Source organism: Myxine glutinosa, chromosome 1 (assembly GCF_964187855.1).
Source record: "Myxine glutinosa chromosome 1, kmMyxGlut1.1, whole genome shotgun sequence".
Lineage (NCBI taxonomy): Eukaryota > Metazoa > Chordata > Myxini > Myxiniformes > Myxinidae > Myxine > Myxine glutinosa.
Window position 1 is genome coordinate 184751098 of NC_136261.1, and position 19868 is coordinate 184770965.

The 19868-nt window shown below is 43.2% G+C and overlaps 1 protein-coding gene across 4 annotated transcripts in view; it reads left to right on the top strand.

Moving 5' to 3' along the window:
- ZNF106 (zinc finger protein 106) overlaps positions 1-19868 on the top strand; it is an 89085-nt gene that overhangs the window by 8659 nt on the left and 60558 nt on the right. For 2 of the 4 annotated variants that reach the window (XR_013623936.1, XM_068123526.2), the window contains exons 4-9: positions 1039-1182; positions 7912-9963; positions 14312-14858; positions 17198-17267; positions 17798-17952; positions 18259-18319. Coding sequence is in view for 3 of the 4 variants with exons in the window: in XM_068123526.2 (XP_067979627.2) it covers positions 1039-1182; positions 7912-9963; positions 14312-14858; positions 17198-17267; positions 17798-17952; positions 18259-18319 (3029 nt within the window). In the remaining variant the exon portion in view is untranslated. Of the gene's footprint in view, positions 1-1038; positions 1183-7911; positions 9964-10920; positions 10992-14311; positions 14859-17197; positions 17268-17797; positions 17953-18258; positions 18320-19868 lie in introns of all 4 variants that reach the window. The other 2 variants (XM_068123545.2, XM_068123535.2) reach the window with 2 other exon arrangements.

Here is a 19868-nt window from a genome sequence, read left to right on the forward strand (position 1 = left end):
GGTCAGAGGTCCCATTAGGTAAAAATTATGTTACTGCACTAACTTGTGAACCAGTGATGGGATTTTGACCAAAGTTTATACAAGTATATATTATGATGAAAAGATGAACTGTTTAGATTTCAGCATCAACGGTCAAGGTCATGTCAGGTAAAAATGTGATACTTGAGAACAGCTGAAGGGATTTAAATCAAACTTGGTACAATTATTGTAATGATGTAATATGGGCGGAGGCATATCGTTTGATGTCATGATGTCGAAGAGTATTTTTTTTTTTGTATACTGAATCGAGGCTCGTGAAAGAGCTGACATTTACTTCACAAACAAATCAACCAGACGAACAAAATATATAAAAAGAGGGAGCGGAAGACAAGAGAATGGGAAGCACACAAACACTTGAGAGCACACAACATTTAAGAGCAGGGAGATGTGTGGGAGGGAGAGGGCTTGGGGGGAGGAGGCGTGGGAAGGGGGGGGGGGGGGTGCAGGTATACAGGTATCTTTCTAGTTAAGTGATTCCTCACCATTGAGAGATGGCGTCAAAAACGATATGTCGCATGATATTTCAAAAAGTTGTCGACAGATTATGACAAAACTTGGTGGTTGAGTTGTGTAGGTGAGAAGAACAACCAATTGGATTTTGGAGGTCCAGATCCAGATCTGGCCTAACAGTGGAATATAAAATGTAAACTGTTCAGCCTGGTGCAGGTATACACTCTACCGAGTGACGCTCTAGTTATTTTTGTACCTATATTCAAAATGAGAAAGATAATTTTGGAACACCCTTTAATTCTTCAGCTCTATGTGTGAGAAAACTTGAACTTTCTCAAAACGTATCAGATAGTTTGCTTTTAAACGATATAAAAAGCTTTTTAACGAAAAAGCTTTTAAACGATGACATTTATTCCAACTCCCAAAAACTTGTACATCTTCAACTGTAGTTTAAAAGCAGTTAATTTTAATGCTTGATCAGATTATGATCCGAGATCTTAAGGAGACTGAATATTTATTTTGCATTTCTCTTTTTCATTTGTCTGCCAGGGGCTACACGCACAAGTGTTTTGCCTGCAATATCATTATGAAGGATTTACCTTCTTTTGCACAGCACCTGGGCACTCAAGATCACAAGAATCGAGTTTCCATTCTTGGATGGGACTTGATCAGCTTACCATCAAGTACCTCCAGGCAAGTGCTTGGCAAGATGCTCCTCAACACAAGTAAAATGGGACAAGAAATGGGCAACCTTCAAGGAGCAAATGTGTAGGGTGCAGAGTAGCTAGGTATATTCCAGTGAGGTGGAAAAGTTGAGACAATTGAATGCAAAACAACAGGACTAGAGTCTGACTCTCTTCTATATAGTGTAGAAGGAAATGGAGATTAGTTGAGAAAATAATTTTGCAGGCCAAAAGGGAATATGAAAGAGACATACTGTAGCTAAGAATATTAAACATATTAGCAAGACATTTAAGTATGTCAGTGGTAAGGAAAGGGTTAAGAGGAATGTGGGCTCATTGAGGAATAGTACGGAGGAGAATTGGTGAACGACGAGGGTGAAATGGCAGCCTTATTAAATAGCTTATTTGCTTCTACACTTACACGGCAATATTACTGAGTCGGGGGAACTTCCACTACCTGAGAGTACCTATCTCGTTAGTGTGAAAGGGCCTTTATAAGAGAATCAGGGGAAGTGAAGAATCAGCGAGAAAAATGCATCCACCGCACTTCCCTCATCCGTCCAATCAGAAACTACTTGATTGAACTCCAATAAATTTGATAAACATGATCTACCATTGGTGGATCCATGCCGACTACCTTTAATTTGCTTTAAATTATTCAAATGTTTCCCTATCCATTCCTCAATTAACATCTCCACCACCTTCCCTGCAACTGAAGTCAAGCTAAGAGTTCTATAGTTCCCCAATTCTTCTTTGTAACCTTTCATACAGTGCCTTCAGAAAGGGTTCACACCTCTTGATTTTTTTTTCACATTTTGTTGTGTTCCAGCCTGAATTTTAAATGGGTTAAATTGAAAAAAAAATTGTACCCAGTCGCACCGCGGAGCAAAAGGGGGACTATGGTTTCCCCTCCGTCCGTGTGTGCGGACGTGTGTGCGTAAGCGAAGGACCGAATTCTAATTTTGTGTGTGGGTGCAACTAGGTATATGGAAGAACCCTATTGAAAATTAGGTTGCCACGTCAAAATCCAAGATGGCTGTCACCATATCGAAACCTTGTAAGCGCGATATCTTGAAAAGTAAATGTCTGAACCTTGTGAGCGGAATATCTTGAAAAATAAATGAGCTACTAACTTCTAATGCGGTGTGTGGGTGTATCGAGGCATAAGGAAGAACGCTATTGAAAATTGGGTCGCCACGTCAAAATCCAAGATGGCCGCCGCCATGCATGTCTGAACCTGTGAGTGAAATATCTTGAAAAATAAGCGAAGTACCAACTTCTAATCTGGTGTGTGGGTGTATCTACGCATAAGGAAGAACGCCCCATCCCCCATCCAAAACCTTGATCTTTTCTACCCCCGCTAATTTCACCCCAAATCCACTTTTTTGAAATACCAACTTCTTTCCTGGAAGTCCTTGGTGTCCTTGTGTTTTATACTTCCCCCAACCACCCTCCCCTTCCCATGCCTCCTCCCCCCAAGCCCTCTCCCTCCCACACATCTCCCGATGTCTTTGCTCTCAAATGTTGTGTTTGTGTGCTTCCCCTTCTCTCCCCATCTTGTCTACCGCTCCCTCTTTTTATATATTTTGTTTGTCTGTTTGATTTGTTTGTGTGATAAATGTTAGCTCTTTCACGAGCCTCGATTCTGTATACAAAAAAAAAAAAACGCTATTGAAAATTGGGTCGCCACGTCAAAATCCAAGATGGCCTCCACCATGTATGTCTGAACCTTGTGAGCGGAATATCTTGAAAAAATAAGCGAAGTACCATCTTCTAATCTGGTGTGTGGGTGTATCTAGGCATAAGGAAGAACGCTATTGAAAATTGGGTCGCCACCACGGAGGTATATACACAAAGAATTAAGTTAAGCACCCCCCCCCGTTTTTGTACAACCTCGCACATTACAAGTTTGTTGTCGTCAAAACAGTGTAATATACCCATGATATTGCTATATTTTCTGGAGAAGTGATATTATGGTCACATAAAAACATAATCATGCCGTTTTCAATATTTTATTCTGAATAATTTAAGGTGAAATTTTTTGGGAATTTTAGGCATATTTTCACCTCAATTTAAGTATGGAGCTATAGGTCCATCACGGACAGTGTGGATGACGTTTATGTTTTCTAACGTACAGTCATTGTTCTGAGAAGACCTCTAGCGATCTTTGCGTCAATAACGTGTGTAGGACCCACGTGATCGGATCACTGACTCAACCCTACATCTCATAGACCCTGTAAGCCGTCGTATGCGTTGCTGTGGCAGGTTGTTCCATTCCCGATGTAATGCACGTTCCAATTCATCCAGATTGGCTATTGGAGGGACCATCTTCGCAATTTGTCGTCCCAACATGTCCCAAACGTGCTCGAGGGGGTTCAACCTGCCACAGCAACGCATACGACGGCTTACAGGGTCTATGAGACGTAGGGTTGAGTCAGTGATCCGATCACGTGGGTCCTACACACGTTATTGACGCAAAGATCGCTAGAGGTCTTCTCAGAACAATGACTGTACGTTAGAAAACATAAACGTCATCCACACTGTCCGTGATGGACCTATAGCTCCATACTTAAATTGAGGTGAAAATATGCCTAAAATTCCCAAAAAATTTCACCTTAAATTATTCAGAATAAAATATTGAAAACGGCATGATTGTTATGTTTTTATGTGACCATAATATCACTTCTCCAGAAAATATAGCAATATCATGGGTATATTACACTGTTTTGACGACAACAAACTTGTAATGTGCGAGGTTGTAAAAAAACGGGGGGGGGGGGTGCTTAACTTAATTCTTTGTGTATATATGGAACCTGGAGAGCCAATGAGATGCGGCGCAGCATTAGCAGCCGTGAAGCCGAGCGGCGGCCATATTGGCGGGCCGAATGTTTTGTCAACAAACCATTGCGCCCATTGGTGACTAATACTAGTAATAGACTTGACAGAAGAAGTAAAATTTTAAATTTGAAGTAATAATGTACGTAATAATGTGAGTCAGGGGTGAGCCGTGTCGGTGGTGAATGAATGAGCCGTGTCGGTGGTGGGAGAGGAGGTGACCCGTGTAGGTGTTGAGGGACTCAGTGAGCCGTGTCAGTGGTGTGGGGTGAGTGAGCCGTGTCGGTGGTGAGGGGTGAGTGAGCCGTGTCGGTGGTGAGGAAGTCAGTGAGCCGTGTCGGTGGTGAGGGAGTCAGTGAGCCGTGTCGGTGGTGAGGGAGTCAGTGAGCCGTGTCGGTGGTGAGGGAGTCAGTGAGCTGTGTCGGTGGTGAGGGAGTCGGTGAGCCGTGTCGGTGGTGAGAGGTGAGCCGTGTCTGTGATGAGGGAGAGTGAGCCGTGTCGGTGGTGAGGGAGTCCGTGAGCCGTGTCGGTGGTGAGTGAGGGGTGAGCCGTGTCGGTGGTGAGTGAGGGGTGAGCCGTGTCGGTGGTGAATGAGTGAGCCGTGTCGTTCGTGAGAGAGGGGGGTGACCTGTGTCGGTGTTGAGGGACTCAGTGAGCCGTGTTTGTGGTGAGTGAGCCGTGTTGGGGGTGAGGGGTGAGTGAGCTGTGTCGGTGGTGAGGGGTGAGTGAGCTGTGTCGGTGGTGAGGGGTGAGTGAGCTGTGTTGGTGGTGAGGGGTGAGTGAGCCGTGTCGGTGGTGAACGAGTGAGCCATGTCGGTCGTGAGAGAGGGGGTGCCCCGTGTCGGTGGTGAGAGAGGGGGTGACCTGTGTCGAGTGTGTCGGTGTTGAGGGACTCAGTGAGCCGTGTTGGTGGTGAGGGGTGAGTGAGCCGTGTCGGTGGTGAGGGGTGAGTGAGCCATGTTGGTGGTGAGGGGTGAGTGAGCCGTGTTGGTGGTGAGGGGTGAGTGAGCCGTGTCGGTGGTGAGGGGTGAGTGAGCCGTGTCGGTGGTGAGGGGTGAGTGAGCCGTGTCGGTGGTGAGGGGTGAGTGAGCCGTGTCGGTGGTGAGGGGTGAGTGAGCCTTGTCGGTGGTGAGGGGTGAGTGAGCCGTGTCGGTGGTGAGGGGTGAGTGAGCCGTGTCGGTGGTGAGGGGTGAGTGAGCCGTGTCGGTGGTGAGGGGTGTGAGCCGTGTCGGTGGTGAGGGGTGAGTGAGCCGTGTCGGTGGTGAGGGGTGAGTGAGCCGTGTCGGTGGTGAGGGGTGAGTGAGCCGTGTCGGTGGTGAGGGGTGAGTGAGCCGTATCGGTGGTGAGGGGTGAGTGAGCCGTGTCGGTGGTGAGGGGTGAGTGAGTACACATATGTACACAAAAAATACCGTGACACTGCCAATTAGCCAAAGCCAGTGCCGGATTAACAATGATACGAATGGTGCGTTTGTACAGGGCCCCCACAATTTGGGGACCCCCACAAACACCTAATATTTTGTTTTAATGTTGGTGCATACGACAATAGAAGAATCTCGAGGTTTTCCCAAATGTGTCTGACGTTGATGATAAGTAAGTGTAGAGGGGTTGAGTTCATGCTCTCAGCGATCAGAGATGACCATGTATATATAATATATATCGCTCTACAATGTACGTAACAGCAACATTTCACTGTGTTAAGTTCTCCGATTTCAGTGCTGCTAAAACGAGAAGGGAGTGTTCATAAATTATGTAGTGGGTGGGGCGGTGAATTGGAAGTAGGTCGGCGTAAAAGTTTCGTGACCCCCCCCCCCCCCTCCTCCCCCCCATGTACCAAGGGCAAACTTTTTCTCCCCCACCCATCAGCAAAACTTTATTGCCCAACCCACTCACCTAACTTAGTTAAGAGTATCCCTAACCTTTTCCCCTGACGACTTGTCGTAAATAAGACACTGTTTTAGTAATCTAATTTATCAATTATAATACACAAATAATCATAAAATACGTGTCAGACGGAGGACACGGCAGGAAAAGTTCGTTGCAAAAGAATCACTAACTTCCCCGGTGACAAAAAGACGAACACATGCTAACCTTTCTAGTGTTTCTGTTGTACAATAATCTGTTGTGCACAACATTATTCCACTTACCTATGAAATGACACATTGGAGCTCTTCCCTGTGGAATTTGTGCAACCAAATGCAGCACATTGAGGCATATTTTCAGCGTGAGACTTATGCAGAGCTGTCTGTGTCAAAAAGTTTGAAGCAGCTGACAATCGGCCCTCCAAGATGGCCGTCTCATTACTTCCGGCTGCTTCAAAAGAGAGGCTTCATTGGCTCTCCAGATTCTATTTATAACTCCGTGGTCGCCACGTCAAAATCCAAGATGGCCACCACCATATATATGTCTGAACCTTGTGAGCAAAATATCTTGAAAAATAAACGAACTACTAACTTCTAATCTGGTGTGTGGGTGTATCTACGGATAAGGAAGAACGCTATTGAAAATTGGGTCGCCACGTCAAAATCGAATATGGCCGCCGCCATGTATGTCTGAACCTTGTGAGCGGAATATCATGAAAAACAAGCATTCTGAGTATTGCGCTGCAATATATGTCCCCTACCAAAGTTCAAAGTGCCATAACTTTGTCAAAAATGATCGAATATGCAAATTTATGCACGGTTGATGCTGGTTTTCAAACTTGATCTGAGGTATGCTGAGACACGTGTGTCACGCCTCGCCTCGTTTATAAGCCCGCAAGGTCGCTCCGTGGAGCAGCCTGCACGTATTGCACTGTGTGAATTATATAATTATCAACTCGCGGTCTGAGGTACTAGCGATTCAAGAGATATCCTTTTTTAAAATATTTTCGTTTAATTAAAGATATCTGCCAAACCACGTGCCCTATCGCAAATTCCAAAAGGACATTTTAGTAGACTGACATGCTGAACAGATCTGTGAAGTTTTCCCTCGATTGGATCAAAAATGAGGGAGGAGCTCGGTTTTAAAGGTTCATGCTTAAAAACGTCATAACTCTGAAACCATGTGATGCATGACGTCATGCTCATTGACTTTTTTGTTCGTAATGGCTATGCGATTCTGCCTGCAAAGTTTGGCCTCGATCTGTTCAGCCGTTGCAGAGAAAAAGGTGTTTTCGTGTTTTCACGAAAAACAATATGGCTGCCGAACCACGTGACATGTGACGTCATAATTACCATTAAAATATTCTACAGACCGCGTCCCTCCTACAGTGAAAATTTGATCTCAATCGGTCCTATTATTGCAGAGAAAATCTTTTTTAAAGGAAAGTAAAACTTAAAATGGCACTGAGTTAAGGATCATCAGAATTATCAGAATTCCCAAAGTTCAAAGTGCCATAACTTTGTCAAAAATGATCGAAACGTCGTGAAGGTCGAACTTGATCTGTAACTTATCATGAGGAAACCATAAGCCAAGTTTGAAATCATTGGCATTAAGCGTTTAGAAAAAAAGTCCGGAAAGCTGTTCTTTGCGTGACGGACTGACTGACTGACTGACGGACTGACGGACGGCGTGCAAACCTATAGTCCCCTCCGGTGTACACCGGTAGGGGACTAATAAACGAACTACTAACTTCTAATCTGGTGTGTGGGTGTATCTACGCATAAGGGAGAACGCTATTGAAAATTGGATCGCCACGTCAAAATCCAAGATGGCCGCCTTGCGTCTTCCACTTTGTCAACTCATCACTTCACCGACGGGGGACCTAGGCGTAACGCTTGTTTTTATTATGGCTTTACCTTTGCGTCATGGAATATGCATCCATATGCAATCATTTACATTTGATCTTAAGGTAAAGTGTAAACTGCTCATTTAAAAGTATCTTTATGAAATGCAGTTGTTTTGTTTGTAATTGTCTCTCTTGCAGTCAACAGATGGTGACACAGAAAAAGAATGCCGAGACAAAAAGGAAAGAGATCATACCCACCGAAGAAAACTCTGTTTATGGGAATAATCTACCAAGGAAGACACAGATGGATCAACCCAAGTCATGTGGCAAGATGCAGCAAATGTATTATTTTGATGTTAAAGATAGTTCGCAAAAAACTTTGCCAGAACAAAGCCAGAATTGCAGTCCATCAACCAAACAACATTTTAGCAATTCCAGCATGGTCGGTCAAAGGGGCTGGCGAGGTGCTAAACGAGGGGCATATAGATACTATGTCAATTCCTCGTTTCCTCCCAAAAATAAATGTAATGCCGAGGAAAGCCATAACCAGTATAATTTCCACACAGATGGACTTGAGTACAATTTTGAAATACCTTCCGCTAATCCATACTATAATGGCTGGCATAAATGGCCGTCAGATCCCGCTTGTCAAAATATTGATCGTGTTGCAGCCCGTCACAACCGCTGGGGGTCTTATCCTTATCCAACACATCGTGGCAGAGGATCTCGAATATTCAGAAGCCGAGGGAGGAATTTTCCCAAACAATTTGGCTTCTTACCAACATCCAGATTACCTTCGCATTTAGAGCAAAACACACCAAATGAATTTCCAGTGATAATGAAGCCAAATCAGCCAGATGTCGTGAGTAAATCTGTGAAAATGTTGCAGCCATCTTCATCAAACGATGTGAATTTTCAGAATCAAAAAAGCACAGATTCAAGCAATAGGTTTCGAAAGTTGCCACTTCCAGAAGCTACATCTTTGCAGAAAAATGACTCTGAGCTGAAGTCTCAGAGTGGCAATGTGGAGCAACAGCTGACAGCAACTCCACAAGTGAAGTGCAGCTCAGGTTCCACACCACCTCTGCCAGGCACAGCTGGAAATAACAAAAAAGAATGTTCAACCTCGCATAAAAGATTTCCCCTAAATGTGAAGCACCCGATGGAAACTAAGAAAGTGAAAGGCACAAAGAGGGATGGAGTTAATCCGACGAATGTTGAAGCAGGAATTGCACTTTCTCAAAGCAAATTTATGACCGTGAAAGAGGAAAATTGTGAGGACGTTGGAAGCAGAACAAGCAAGCTGTCACCAAAAATTTGTGAGCAATCAAAATCTATTCCTCCAAACCTAGAAGCTCAACTGAAGAAAGAACCAAATGAAAGTTCAAATGAAGTTTGCATAGGAAAAGCTAGAATATTGGATGCTTCATACAGTAAATGTGACCATCCAAAAGAGGAACCACCGCCAAAGGAAAAGGACCTCCTCTCCATCTGGCTGGCAACATCCAGGAGTTGTGGAAAGGAAGAATCTATCCATGAAAAAATGTCCCACATTGTAGAAAGCAACAATAAAAACCTCGCTGGGATCAAACAAGATCAATTGAAACCGTTACCTGATAATTGTAATACAACAGGTGTCACGATCATTGATCGTAGTATTCAGACAGAAATGGCTTGCACTTTGTTCACAGAAAAACAAGAGCCAACATTCACAGATTCCACTCCATTAAAGAAGAAAGGAGTCTTGCCTTCCCCAAACCCTCCATTGAAATCTGTCAAATTAGTTGATGCAAACGGGCTGGCAAGTGATGACTTTGCATATCCAGAAACCCACCCTGCTGAAGGAACTCCAGAGGCTGAGGAGTTGCAAGAGCCAGTTGGTGGTGGAGTTCTCGCCTTCTCAAAGCTCCGGTTGCCCACCGCCCTGCAGCGCGATCTTGTTCGTCACCTGGCACCATCTCGTGGTCGTACTGGCTCTGCAGTGCCGGAGCCTAATTTGAGCCAAGCACGGCACCGAATCTCATATGGTGTTAGTGGAGGAGCAAACACTTCCACTGGTTGTTCATCTGGAAATGGAGGAGAAAGTCAGGCAGCTGGAGTAGCACGGAAAAGTGATTCGGACCGTGAAGGTTCTAGTATTAAGCCAGCCCTGCAGCAGTTGCTTAAGACACCACGACGAAGCATTGACTGGGAACAGGCAGTTCGGGTGGTGACTCGTCGCAGGCAGGAAGCTGGGAAAGGACAACCAAGGTATGTCTTGTGTTTATTTATTTTATTTTTTTTACATAAAAATATGTTATTTAACTAATGGGTTCAATGGTTGCACCAATTATAAGAGCCATTCTTGTTATGAATAACATTGTGGATGCTGTTTTCAATGTAACCTCCAGTATGCCTGTAACTTCTTTCATAATGGTGTCATAGCATATTTACCCTGCACTTGCGAAGCAAAAAGCAGGGTTAGGCATTCGGGTGCGTACTTGCTTGTGTGTGGCGTATGTGTCTGCATTTTAAAAATGCACTTTCTCGGCAACCGTTGGTCCGATTGCCACAAAATTTAACCATAGGAGCACCTCCTCCTGTTGAATATTTTAATGGTAATTATGACGTCATAGGTCACGTGGTACAGGCGTCATAGGTCACGTGGTACATCTTGGAAAAACGTCGCACTTCTACATCTCTGAAACCACTCCATGGAAAATAATTGAGTCCTGGGTCATTGTCAACTACTCCCCATGGGGAACAAGATGTGTTAATGATGATGTCATCGGTGCCTTCGTTATAACGTCATAATTCAACAAGTACAACACTTACCCAATAATTATGAATTTTTTTCCTCAGCAACTCTTAGTCTGATGGTCACAAAATTTTCACCATAGGAGCACCTCCTCCTGTATAATATTTTAATGATAATCATGACATCGTATGTCATGTGGTACAGGCACCATCTTGGAAAAACCGAAAAACGTTGCACCTCTATCAACAAAACCGCTCTATTGAAAAATTTAAACGTGGCTTATTGTAAAGAACACCATATGGAGAATAGGTGTTGTTAATGATGACGTCATTGGTGCCATAATTATGACATCATAATTTGACAGGGACAACGCTTAGTCTGATCAGTTTGAAATTTATTGAGCGTGATCAATGCAACAATTATATTAGAGAATATAAACTTATGATGGCATTGCTCACGTGGTCTGGCAGCCATATTGGAACAAAGAAAAAAATACGTTCAAAAACAGAAGAGTTGGCTTGCACCAAGTTGACTGCGCACGGTAAGTATTCTATGAATACCATCCAGTTTTGACAGCAGCAGATATAGGTTGTCTACAGAATCCACAAATGTAACTTTTTATGTGCAAGATATTTAGTGATTACATTTTTGTAAAAATGCGTTTTCATGCTATTTCATTTTTTATGGAAAACATTTACATTTCATTTACGTTTTACATTTACGTTACAATTTACGTTACATTTACGTTACAATTTACATTTACGTTTTCATTTACGTTTCAGAAGACATTTATCTGTATGAGATTTACAGATTATTGGAATTTTTTTCACATAAAGCACGTTTTTTCAGGTTTTGCATGCTATGCATACAACGACAACATGCATTTTAAAGGCCATTTTCCCTACTGGAGCGGGGGTTAGCCTTGCGGTCCCCATGACAATCTTCTCCATTTTGCCCTATTTTCTGCATCTCTCCTTGTTAACCCCCTTGCCCGCATTTCTTCTTCCACCATCTTTAGCCAAGTCTTTCTCGGTCTTCCCCGTCCTCTACTTCCTTCTACATTCATTTCCATCACTCTTCTCAACCAGTCACTTTCATCCTTCCTCAACACATGACCAAACCATCTCAACCTGTTCCTCTTCACAGCATCAATCACAGGCTCTATTCCCATCATCTTTCGCAATTCATCATTTGTCTTCCTCTCTCTCAACGATACTCCGCACATCCGTCGAACCATTCGCATTTCCACCCTTTCCAACCTTCGTTGCTGCTCTACGTTCATTACCCATGTCTCGCTCCCATAAATCATAACACTTCTCACACATGCAGCATACACCTTTCCCTTCAGCTTCAACGACACTCCCCTCATCATCAGCACGCCACTCAGTTACTGAAACTTCTTCCATGCACATCTCACTCGAGCAACCGTTGCCGAGTCTGATCCACCTTCTCCATTCAGCATGTCTCCGAGGTAGCAAAATGTTTTCACACCTTCCAGCTTCACGCCGTCTCCAAGATCCAACTCAACATTTCCTCCATCTGCAGCTCCCTCTGTGCACACCTTACATTTGAATGTAGCTGCCACACTGGTTAATGACCCTCTCAGACCACTACATTTTTGATGAACCCACTCAGCGCACATTGTACATTGAATGGAGTTCACTCCGACACCCTTCCTACACACAGCACAGGGCCACTTCCCAGTTCTTTCCACCTCACCACATGCTTTACCACTTGCCATCACCTTCGTCTTTCCGATATTCACCTTCAGACCTTTTGTCTCCATACATTCCTTCCACTTGTTCATCTTTTCCTTCAGTCCATCCATACTTTCCGCAATCAACACCAGATCATCTGCATACAACAACTCCCACGGTAAACCCTCCTTTACGTTCTGAGCCAGCACCTCCATCACAGCTTCAAATAGTAGTGGACTTAGTACCGACCCCTGATGCACTCCCACCTTCACCTCAAACTCACCACTGTTCCCGTCCTTCGTCCTTACAGCTGTGCATGCTCTTTTGTACATTGCCATCACTACTCTGATCAACCATTCCTCCACTCCTAACTTCCTCAATGCCCATGTCAATACTTTGCGTGGAACCCTATCGAATGCTTTCTCCAGATCAACAAACCCAAGAAACAACTTCTTCCTCTTCTCCATGTACTTCTCCTGCAACTGCCTCATACTGAAAAGCGTGTCTGTCGTTCCTCTTCCTGGCATAAATCCAAACTGCATTTCGTCGATCTTCACTTTCTTCTTTATCCTCCTCTCCAACACCCTTTCCAATACCTTCATTCCATGCTCCAATAACTTTATCGCTCGGTACGAGGCACACTCCAGAGGGTCACCTTTCCCCTTGTATAGAGGGACGAGGGTACTCAGTTCCCAATCCACTGGAATGCGGCCTTCTTTCACCACCAGATTACAGATCTCTGTCATTCTCTTCACACCCCAACTTCTTGCTGCCTTCAACATATCTCCCACAACCCCCGTCAGCCCTCCCGCTTTTCTACTCTTCATTGCTTTTATCGCTTCCTCAACTTCCTTCTCAGTTATCTTCTCTGCCGGTCCTAAAATTGGGTTACTCTCCATGTTGCCATCCCATTCATTCTCTGTATTCAACAGCATTTCCATATATCTTTTCCATCTTCCTTTAATTCCATCTGGGTCGACAATGATTTGTCCCACTTCATCCTTCAAACAACTCACCCCCATCACATCACACCTCTCTTTCGCTATCTGCTTTGCAATCCTGAATACTGCTTTCTGCCTCCCAGGACTGAATCCTGAATACTCTTCCGAATCCAAGCGTTCTCCGAACATTTTCCTACATGCCTCCTGCGCCTTTGCTACCTCTTTCTTTGCAGCCTTCCTGGCTGCCTTATAACTTTCATGCTCTGCTGTTTCTGCTCCCGTACCCTTCGCCTTCTGCCACTCCTTGAACTTCTTCCTCTTCTCGTCAATCTTCTTTCCAACTTCATCATCCCACCACCATGTTTCCGAGTGCCTCGGTGGTCCTTTTGTCCATCCACATACCTCACCAAAGGCTCCCAACAGACGAGCTTTCATTGACATCCAACCACTTTCAAGCTCAACCACATCATCCTCGACCCTACTCAGCCTCTCTTTTAATGCCTCCCTTACTGTCACCTCTTTCAACCTCCACACCTTCATTCTCGGTTGGTACTTCACCCGCCGAGCTCTCCTCGCACCTTTCACCCTTATGCTATGCATGTTTGAGAGTAAATTGTAATTGCTGATCAAATTTCAGATCACTGTTTATTTGAAATAATAGATATGTACTCAATCTTCTAAATGTTTAAAGAGAATCACAGGACTAACAATGTGAACAATTAATAAGAAGGTAATGAAGCCAATATAGTGGGACAGATATGTGAAAGAATTGTGCACCTTGTGATAAAAGTATGAAAGTTGCCAGGACGTAGGACATATTGAAATACTTACAGGAAGGGGGCGACAAAAAGGGTTGGCGGCAGGAAGGGCATCCGGCCGTAAAACATTGCTTCAAAAAGGGGACCGAAAAAAACAACAACCACGGTCCCCGAAAAAGGCCAACCCCCGCTTTGCGGGGAAAAATGGCCTCTAAATGTAGTTTTTTTTTTAAGGAAGCCAAGCTGAAATAGCCCTGTTATGGCTGCCATATTGGATTTCGAATGGCCACCATCTTGGATTTTGAATGACCACCATCTTGAACTTTGAACGACCACCATCTTGGATTTAAACGCAACTATCATCGATAACCAATACACCTAATTCTGTACTTTTAAGGCACTTGTATGAGGTTGAATAAAGGGACTATACTCACAAAATAATAATCGTCACTTTTGTATTTTTAGATTTGGTATTGAAATGGCTACAGCCTCAAGAGAGGATGTGGATTTACCTTTGGGTAAACTCCAGGAAGAGCCAGAACTGTTTCAAAGTCTCCAGGACTTCTTGTCATATGAATTGGGCAAGTCAGCCAAACACTGTCACCCAGTTGTAGAGCAGAAATATTTGGACACCAGCAGGGGCATATCTTCATCACTATCAGCTGGCCAAACATCCTTCAACTCCCCTACAGCTCAGACCACAAACTCATCTTGTGATCTGCCTCTGGATTCCACACTGGAAGGCACATTTTCTCTACCTGATCTAAATGTGCCTTGTTCGGCGAGAGTACCTCTAAATGTGGATCAGAAGCCTCTTTGCAAGGCAGCTAGGTCCAGTAATTTCTCCTCATTGACCGGTGACGTTGCATCTGGTTCCTTACCTCCTGAATGTGTTATCTCAGGAGCGAACACTCGGGAAGTGAACCAAAACCTTGGTCTCTTTGAGGGCAGCTCTCCATCTGAGTCTGATAACAATGAGGGCAGGATCAGAAAGAGGCGCCGGGCGGGTGTGGTGAGTATTTTTTGACGTTTATTGAGCCAGTTTGCGATGGAACATTTTGGCTTCTTGGCCAAAAAATATTATTTATACAGATTTTATTTTTCTCTTTTAAAAATATGTGTATATATATGTAAGTGTGTGTATATATAACCGAGTTTAAGGAGGAGTTTTAACCGAGGAATTTAAGGTGGTGAGGGTACGGGAGTTCATGATGTTGCGGGATTCAAGTGATTCAGTGGTAAAGAATGCTCCCAGAGAAGAAGGGATGTCGGAAGTGGAATACAAGAGCAGTGGTGGATGAGATGGAGGAGCGGTTGCAACAGGAGGAGGTCGTGGGGATGGTACAGCATGGGAAGCATCGCTTGGGGTGGATGAAGCATGAGCGATGGGGAAAGGCATGTGTGAAAGAGAGGAGGAAGATTGTTGAGAGGGAGGTGAGAAGAAAGGAGGAGGAGGGGAGATATGTGAAAGCAATCGGACAGGCACAGCAAGGTGCTTTGACTAGGTGGGAAGGTATGCGGGTGAGGACATTGAAGTGGCAAGAGATTTGGAGGATGGAGCCAATATTGTTGAGTTTCCTGTTGCAGGCAACGTATGATGTGCTTCCGTCACCAGTAAACTTGAGATTGTGGGGGTTGTTGCAGGAGGAGAGATGTTCTTTGTGTGGAGGTTTGGGAACGGTGTAGCATGCACTAAGTGCATGCTCAGTGGCATTGGCAGCAGGAAGATACAAGTGGCGGCATGATCAGGTGCTGGCGGTGGTAGTGCAGATGGTGCAACAAGAGGTTCTGAGATCGAGAGAGAGGAGAGTGGAGAAGGAGTCCGATGGGGGAGAGGTGTTGTTTGTCAAAGAGGGCCAAGTAGTAAGAGGTGGAAAGAGGAGGAGGTGGAAAGCAAGAGGCCTGTCAGATGCTTGTGATTGGCAGGTGGTGGCAGACCTAAAGCCACAATTGGTATTCCCAGAGGAGATCTGTGTGACAAGGTTGCGGCCTGCCATTGTCATCTGGTCAGGTGCAACAAGACAGGTCATCATCGGGGAATTGTCTGTACCTTGGGAAGAGAACATGGAGGAGGTGCATGAGAGGCAGAGAGGAAAGTACAGTGAGCTGGAGTCAGAGTGTCGGGAGAAGGGTTGGCGAGTTTCTTGTCAGCCATTTGAGGTGGGGTGCAGAGGGTATATTGGCAATTCCTTTTCTGCATTTCTTGCTCTGCTTGGAATGTGTGGGACAGAAAGAAGGAGGATGTGTGACAAAGTGGCTTAGGTTGCCTTGAAAGGCTCACTTTGGATATGGAGGTAGTTTATGGAGGCACGTCGAACGGTGTAGGTTGAGGTTGTGGGTGGTGGTTCATTTCAGCCTGAAGGGGTAGTGACTGAGCACGGAAGAGAGATGGAGATGTGTGTTGTGTGTGTGTGTTGCAGGATTTGGTGTGTTTTTGTTTGAGTGGTGCATGTTGTAAGGGTGGTGGTCGGTTTTTTTTTTTTTGGTTTTTTTTTTTTTTGTGGTGTGTGAGTGAGTGGATGAGGGCTGTGGATTCTGGGAGTGGAGGCAGTTTTGTTGTTGTAGTCTGTGTTCTCACTGGCTGGGGGTGGGGGTATGTACGCATCCGGGAGTAGCTGCTGCATGTGGAGGCATATGTGCCCCTGCTGGCCCACCTTAGCTGACCGTATCGAGGTTGAAGGGCCGAAACGGGATGATGCTGAGGACCTCGACTGAGGACCCGGTCAGTGAGGCACACTTATGACCAGGTGTGTTTTGAAATTATATATATGTAATTTATTTATTTATTCATCATTTTCCCCCTTTTCTTTTTCCTGATACAGTACGTATCATACTCTTAGCATTTTTAAAGCCTGGGTAGTCACCCATTTAACACTTTTGACAAGGAGAAAAGTGCATGATGAGGAACACACCAGTCATTTTTGTTGGGCAATAGTGTTTTAATAATGGATGCTACTGAAAATGCTATTTGGAAACTGAAAGTGCCAGATCTATAGTTTTCCTTCATTTATGTGCTAGTTCACATGCATGTGTGCATAACGTCTCACCATATGTCAATGTAGTACGAGTAGCTTGGTGTTATGCCTTATTATGTCGATAAAATTAGTTAAATTTTAAAATACTGTACTATAAAATAAAATTTAACTGCCATCTTACCACGAGTAATTTTTTTTTCTTTTTTTTATTATCACCAGCTTCAATTTGTGTAAGAAAATAAAATCCTGATAAAACACTTTGTTCTGCTAATATGTTCAGAAGAATGGTGGCTGCTATTTTTGGGTGTTTTGTTTCAGTAAAATTATATTGTGTATCTTTCCATCTGGAATGTCTGCTTTTGCAAATGTATTGCAGGGAGCTCATTCTCCTGATGTGCCTGGAAGTGAACAGAAATCAAAAAGAATGAAGGTCAAGAGTAAAAAAGGTAATTGGACCTGAACTTTTCATTTCCTGGACCAGTCCCTGAACAATACAATGAAAATACTTGTGTGTGTGTGTGTGTGTGTGTGTGTGTGTCTGTGTGTGTCTGTGTGTGTGTGTGTGTGTCTGTGTCCCCATCTGTGTGTTTGTCCACTGATTGGTTGTCATGCATGCAATCAGAAAATACCACATCTGCAGGACTATAAAGGTATAGGTGGTCGTGTCATTGTGCAGTGAATACTGTAGCTCCAACCCTTGATGTGCCACATGGGTTCATGGTCACCATTGCAGAAAAGAAGTGCTATTCGATGCACGACTTTGTGCTTGCATTCACGTGTAAACCTTTTATTTTTCTTCAGTGACCCAATCCTCATGCAGGAGTATTACATTAATAACAATGACATCGTGGCTTATCATCCTTCAAACACAAGATAAGATAAAGATAAAAGACATCATTCTACTGTCCTTAGATGAGAATGCCAAACAGACTTACTGAAATTACATCGTGCTCTTTTATATATTGTGCATGTGCAGAACAAATGTCAGTAAGCGAACTGCTAAGCCTTTCGATGCGTGAAGAGGAGCTCAGTCAGAGTCTACCTGAACTGGAAGTCCTGTTGGAGCATGGCAGGACAGCCCTAAGTTCTGCCCTATTGCATCTGCAAACGCTCATGCATCAAAAGCAGCAGGCAAGTTATGGGTCTTTATTGTTGACATATAATGCATCATTTTGAAGACATGTTCAACACTTAGTTTTTTTAAAAATAATATCAGAGGGACTTTGTTGAACTACATATTGTTACATTTGGCTTTGACATATTGTTTTCCATTTGCAATTTTTGTTCTTCCATTATACATTACATTTGTTCCATTTCAGAAAATTATTTTTGATGAGCATTGTGGGTACAGATAATATACATCCTAGCAATACCTCTTCGTACTGAAACTTGGCTTAAATTTCATAAACCCAACTGAGCTTTTTTGGCTGTTTGCAGGTCATGATGGAGTTGAACAATTTAAGGACCAAAAGGATTCACATCTTGCAAGAATTACAAGGTCTGTTGCGTGTCATTGCAACTGTTGCTTTTTTGGTCTGTTGCTTGGTCTGTTGCTTTTTGTTCCAACGTCATTTTAAGAATAAAATATGCTTGCAACATTTTATCACAAACTTTATGTTCTTGTTTGCCAACCATGGTAGGCTCGGTTAGGATTCCTCTGTGATTGGTTCAGGGATTAATGAACAGCAATATTGCTGTCCTACTTTCCCATTTTATCAGCTAAAATTTAATGATGTAAGATAATTATCAGACACTTGCAAATACTATTGTATAATTAGAAGACCATTATATTGCTTTGCTTATAGGCTTTAGCATGTGAGACATCTTTATGAGTGATGTATATTTGTGAGAAATTGTCTTTATGAGTGAGATGTATATTTGTGAGAAATTGTCTTTATGAGTGAGATGTATATTTGTGAGAAATTGTCTTTATGAGTGAGATGGATATTTGTGAGAAATTGTTTTGAGTCTCACCTTGGTTTCCAAAATTCTAAGTGATGCCTTGCCAACATGCAGTAAGCAAAAATAAATGAAATAAACTTGTACCAAACAGAAAAGCCAAGTACAAGAGGCACTAGATGGCTTTGATTGGAGATCGCTGATGGCTCCCGGTATAGCCAACTTGTAATATTAGCCAATTAGCCAATAATAATAATATTAGCCAATCATAATAATATAAATAATAATAATATTATTATTAGCCAATAATATTAGCATTGTGCTAATGCCATTTTATTTGAAATTGAAAATGATAATTTGAAATTCTGCCTGGTAATGAATTTTAAAAATATGAATTTAAATAAAGGAGTCCTCGGTTTACGAATACAATGTGTTCCTGAAAATGTGTTCGTAAGCTGGATGTTCGTAAACCTTATCAATAAACCCTGTTTAAATCTTGTATTTTAAAAGGAGTTGTGTATGTCTGTCTGTTTGTCTGTTTGTCATGTTATAACTTAAGAACGGATAAGCGAATTTCAATAAATCCAACTACGGTGGATTCGGGTAACGAATGCATGTGATCCAAAAAACTATATTTAATTTTTTTTTTTATGGGTACATGGACACGCGTGTCAAAACTGCAAATGCCAACACGTGACGTTTATTATCCCTGCACGGAGAGCAGGATCTCCCAGGAATCCTTCTTTGTTAACTTGAGATCGGATTTCAATGAAACCACTCTCAGGAAGTAAACATAACCACTTATGCCTCTCCCTACAAAAATGTTTTATCCACCACATTGATTCCAAATCTCCACGAATCGAAATCATACAAATCAGTCTCATTTACATTAAAACAAAAACAAAACTCTTCCTTCTTCATAATGTTCTTCACATATCGAGCCTCATTCAAAAACCGAGCCTCATTCAATCCTGTTTCTCATATCGATTTGATTCAGCAAACACTTGCTATATTCAATACTTTTTCTTTCAACATTTCCATTTTAATATCGCCCTATCAAACACCATTTCCCTGCGCCCCAGCCATGCAATGGTCGTTTTCCCACATGAGAGCATTCAATATCCTGTGCGCTCAGCATGGTATGTTCA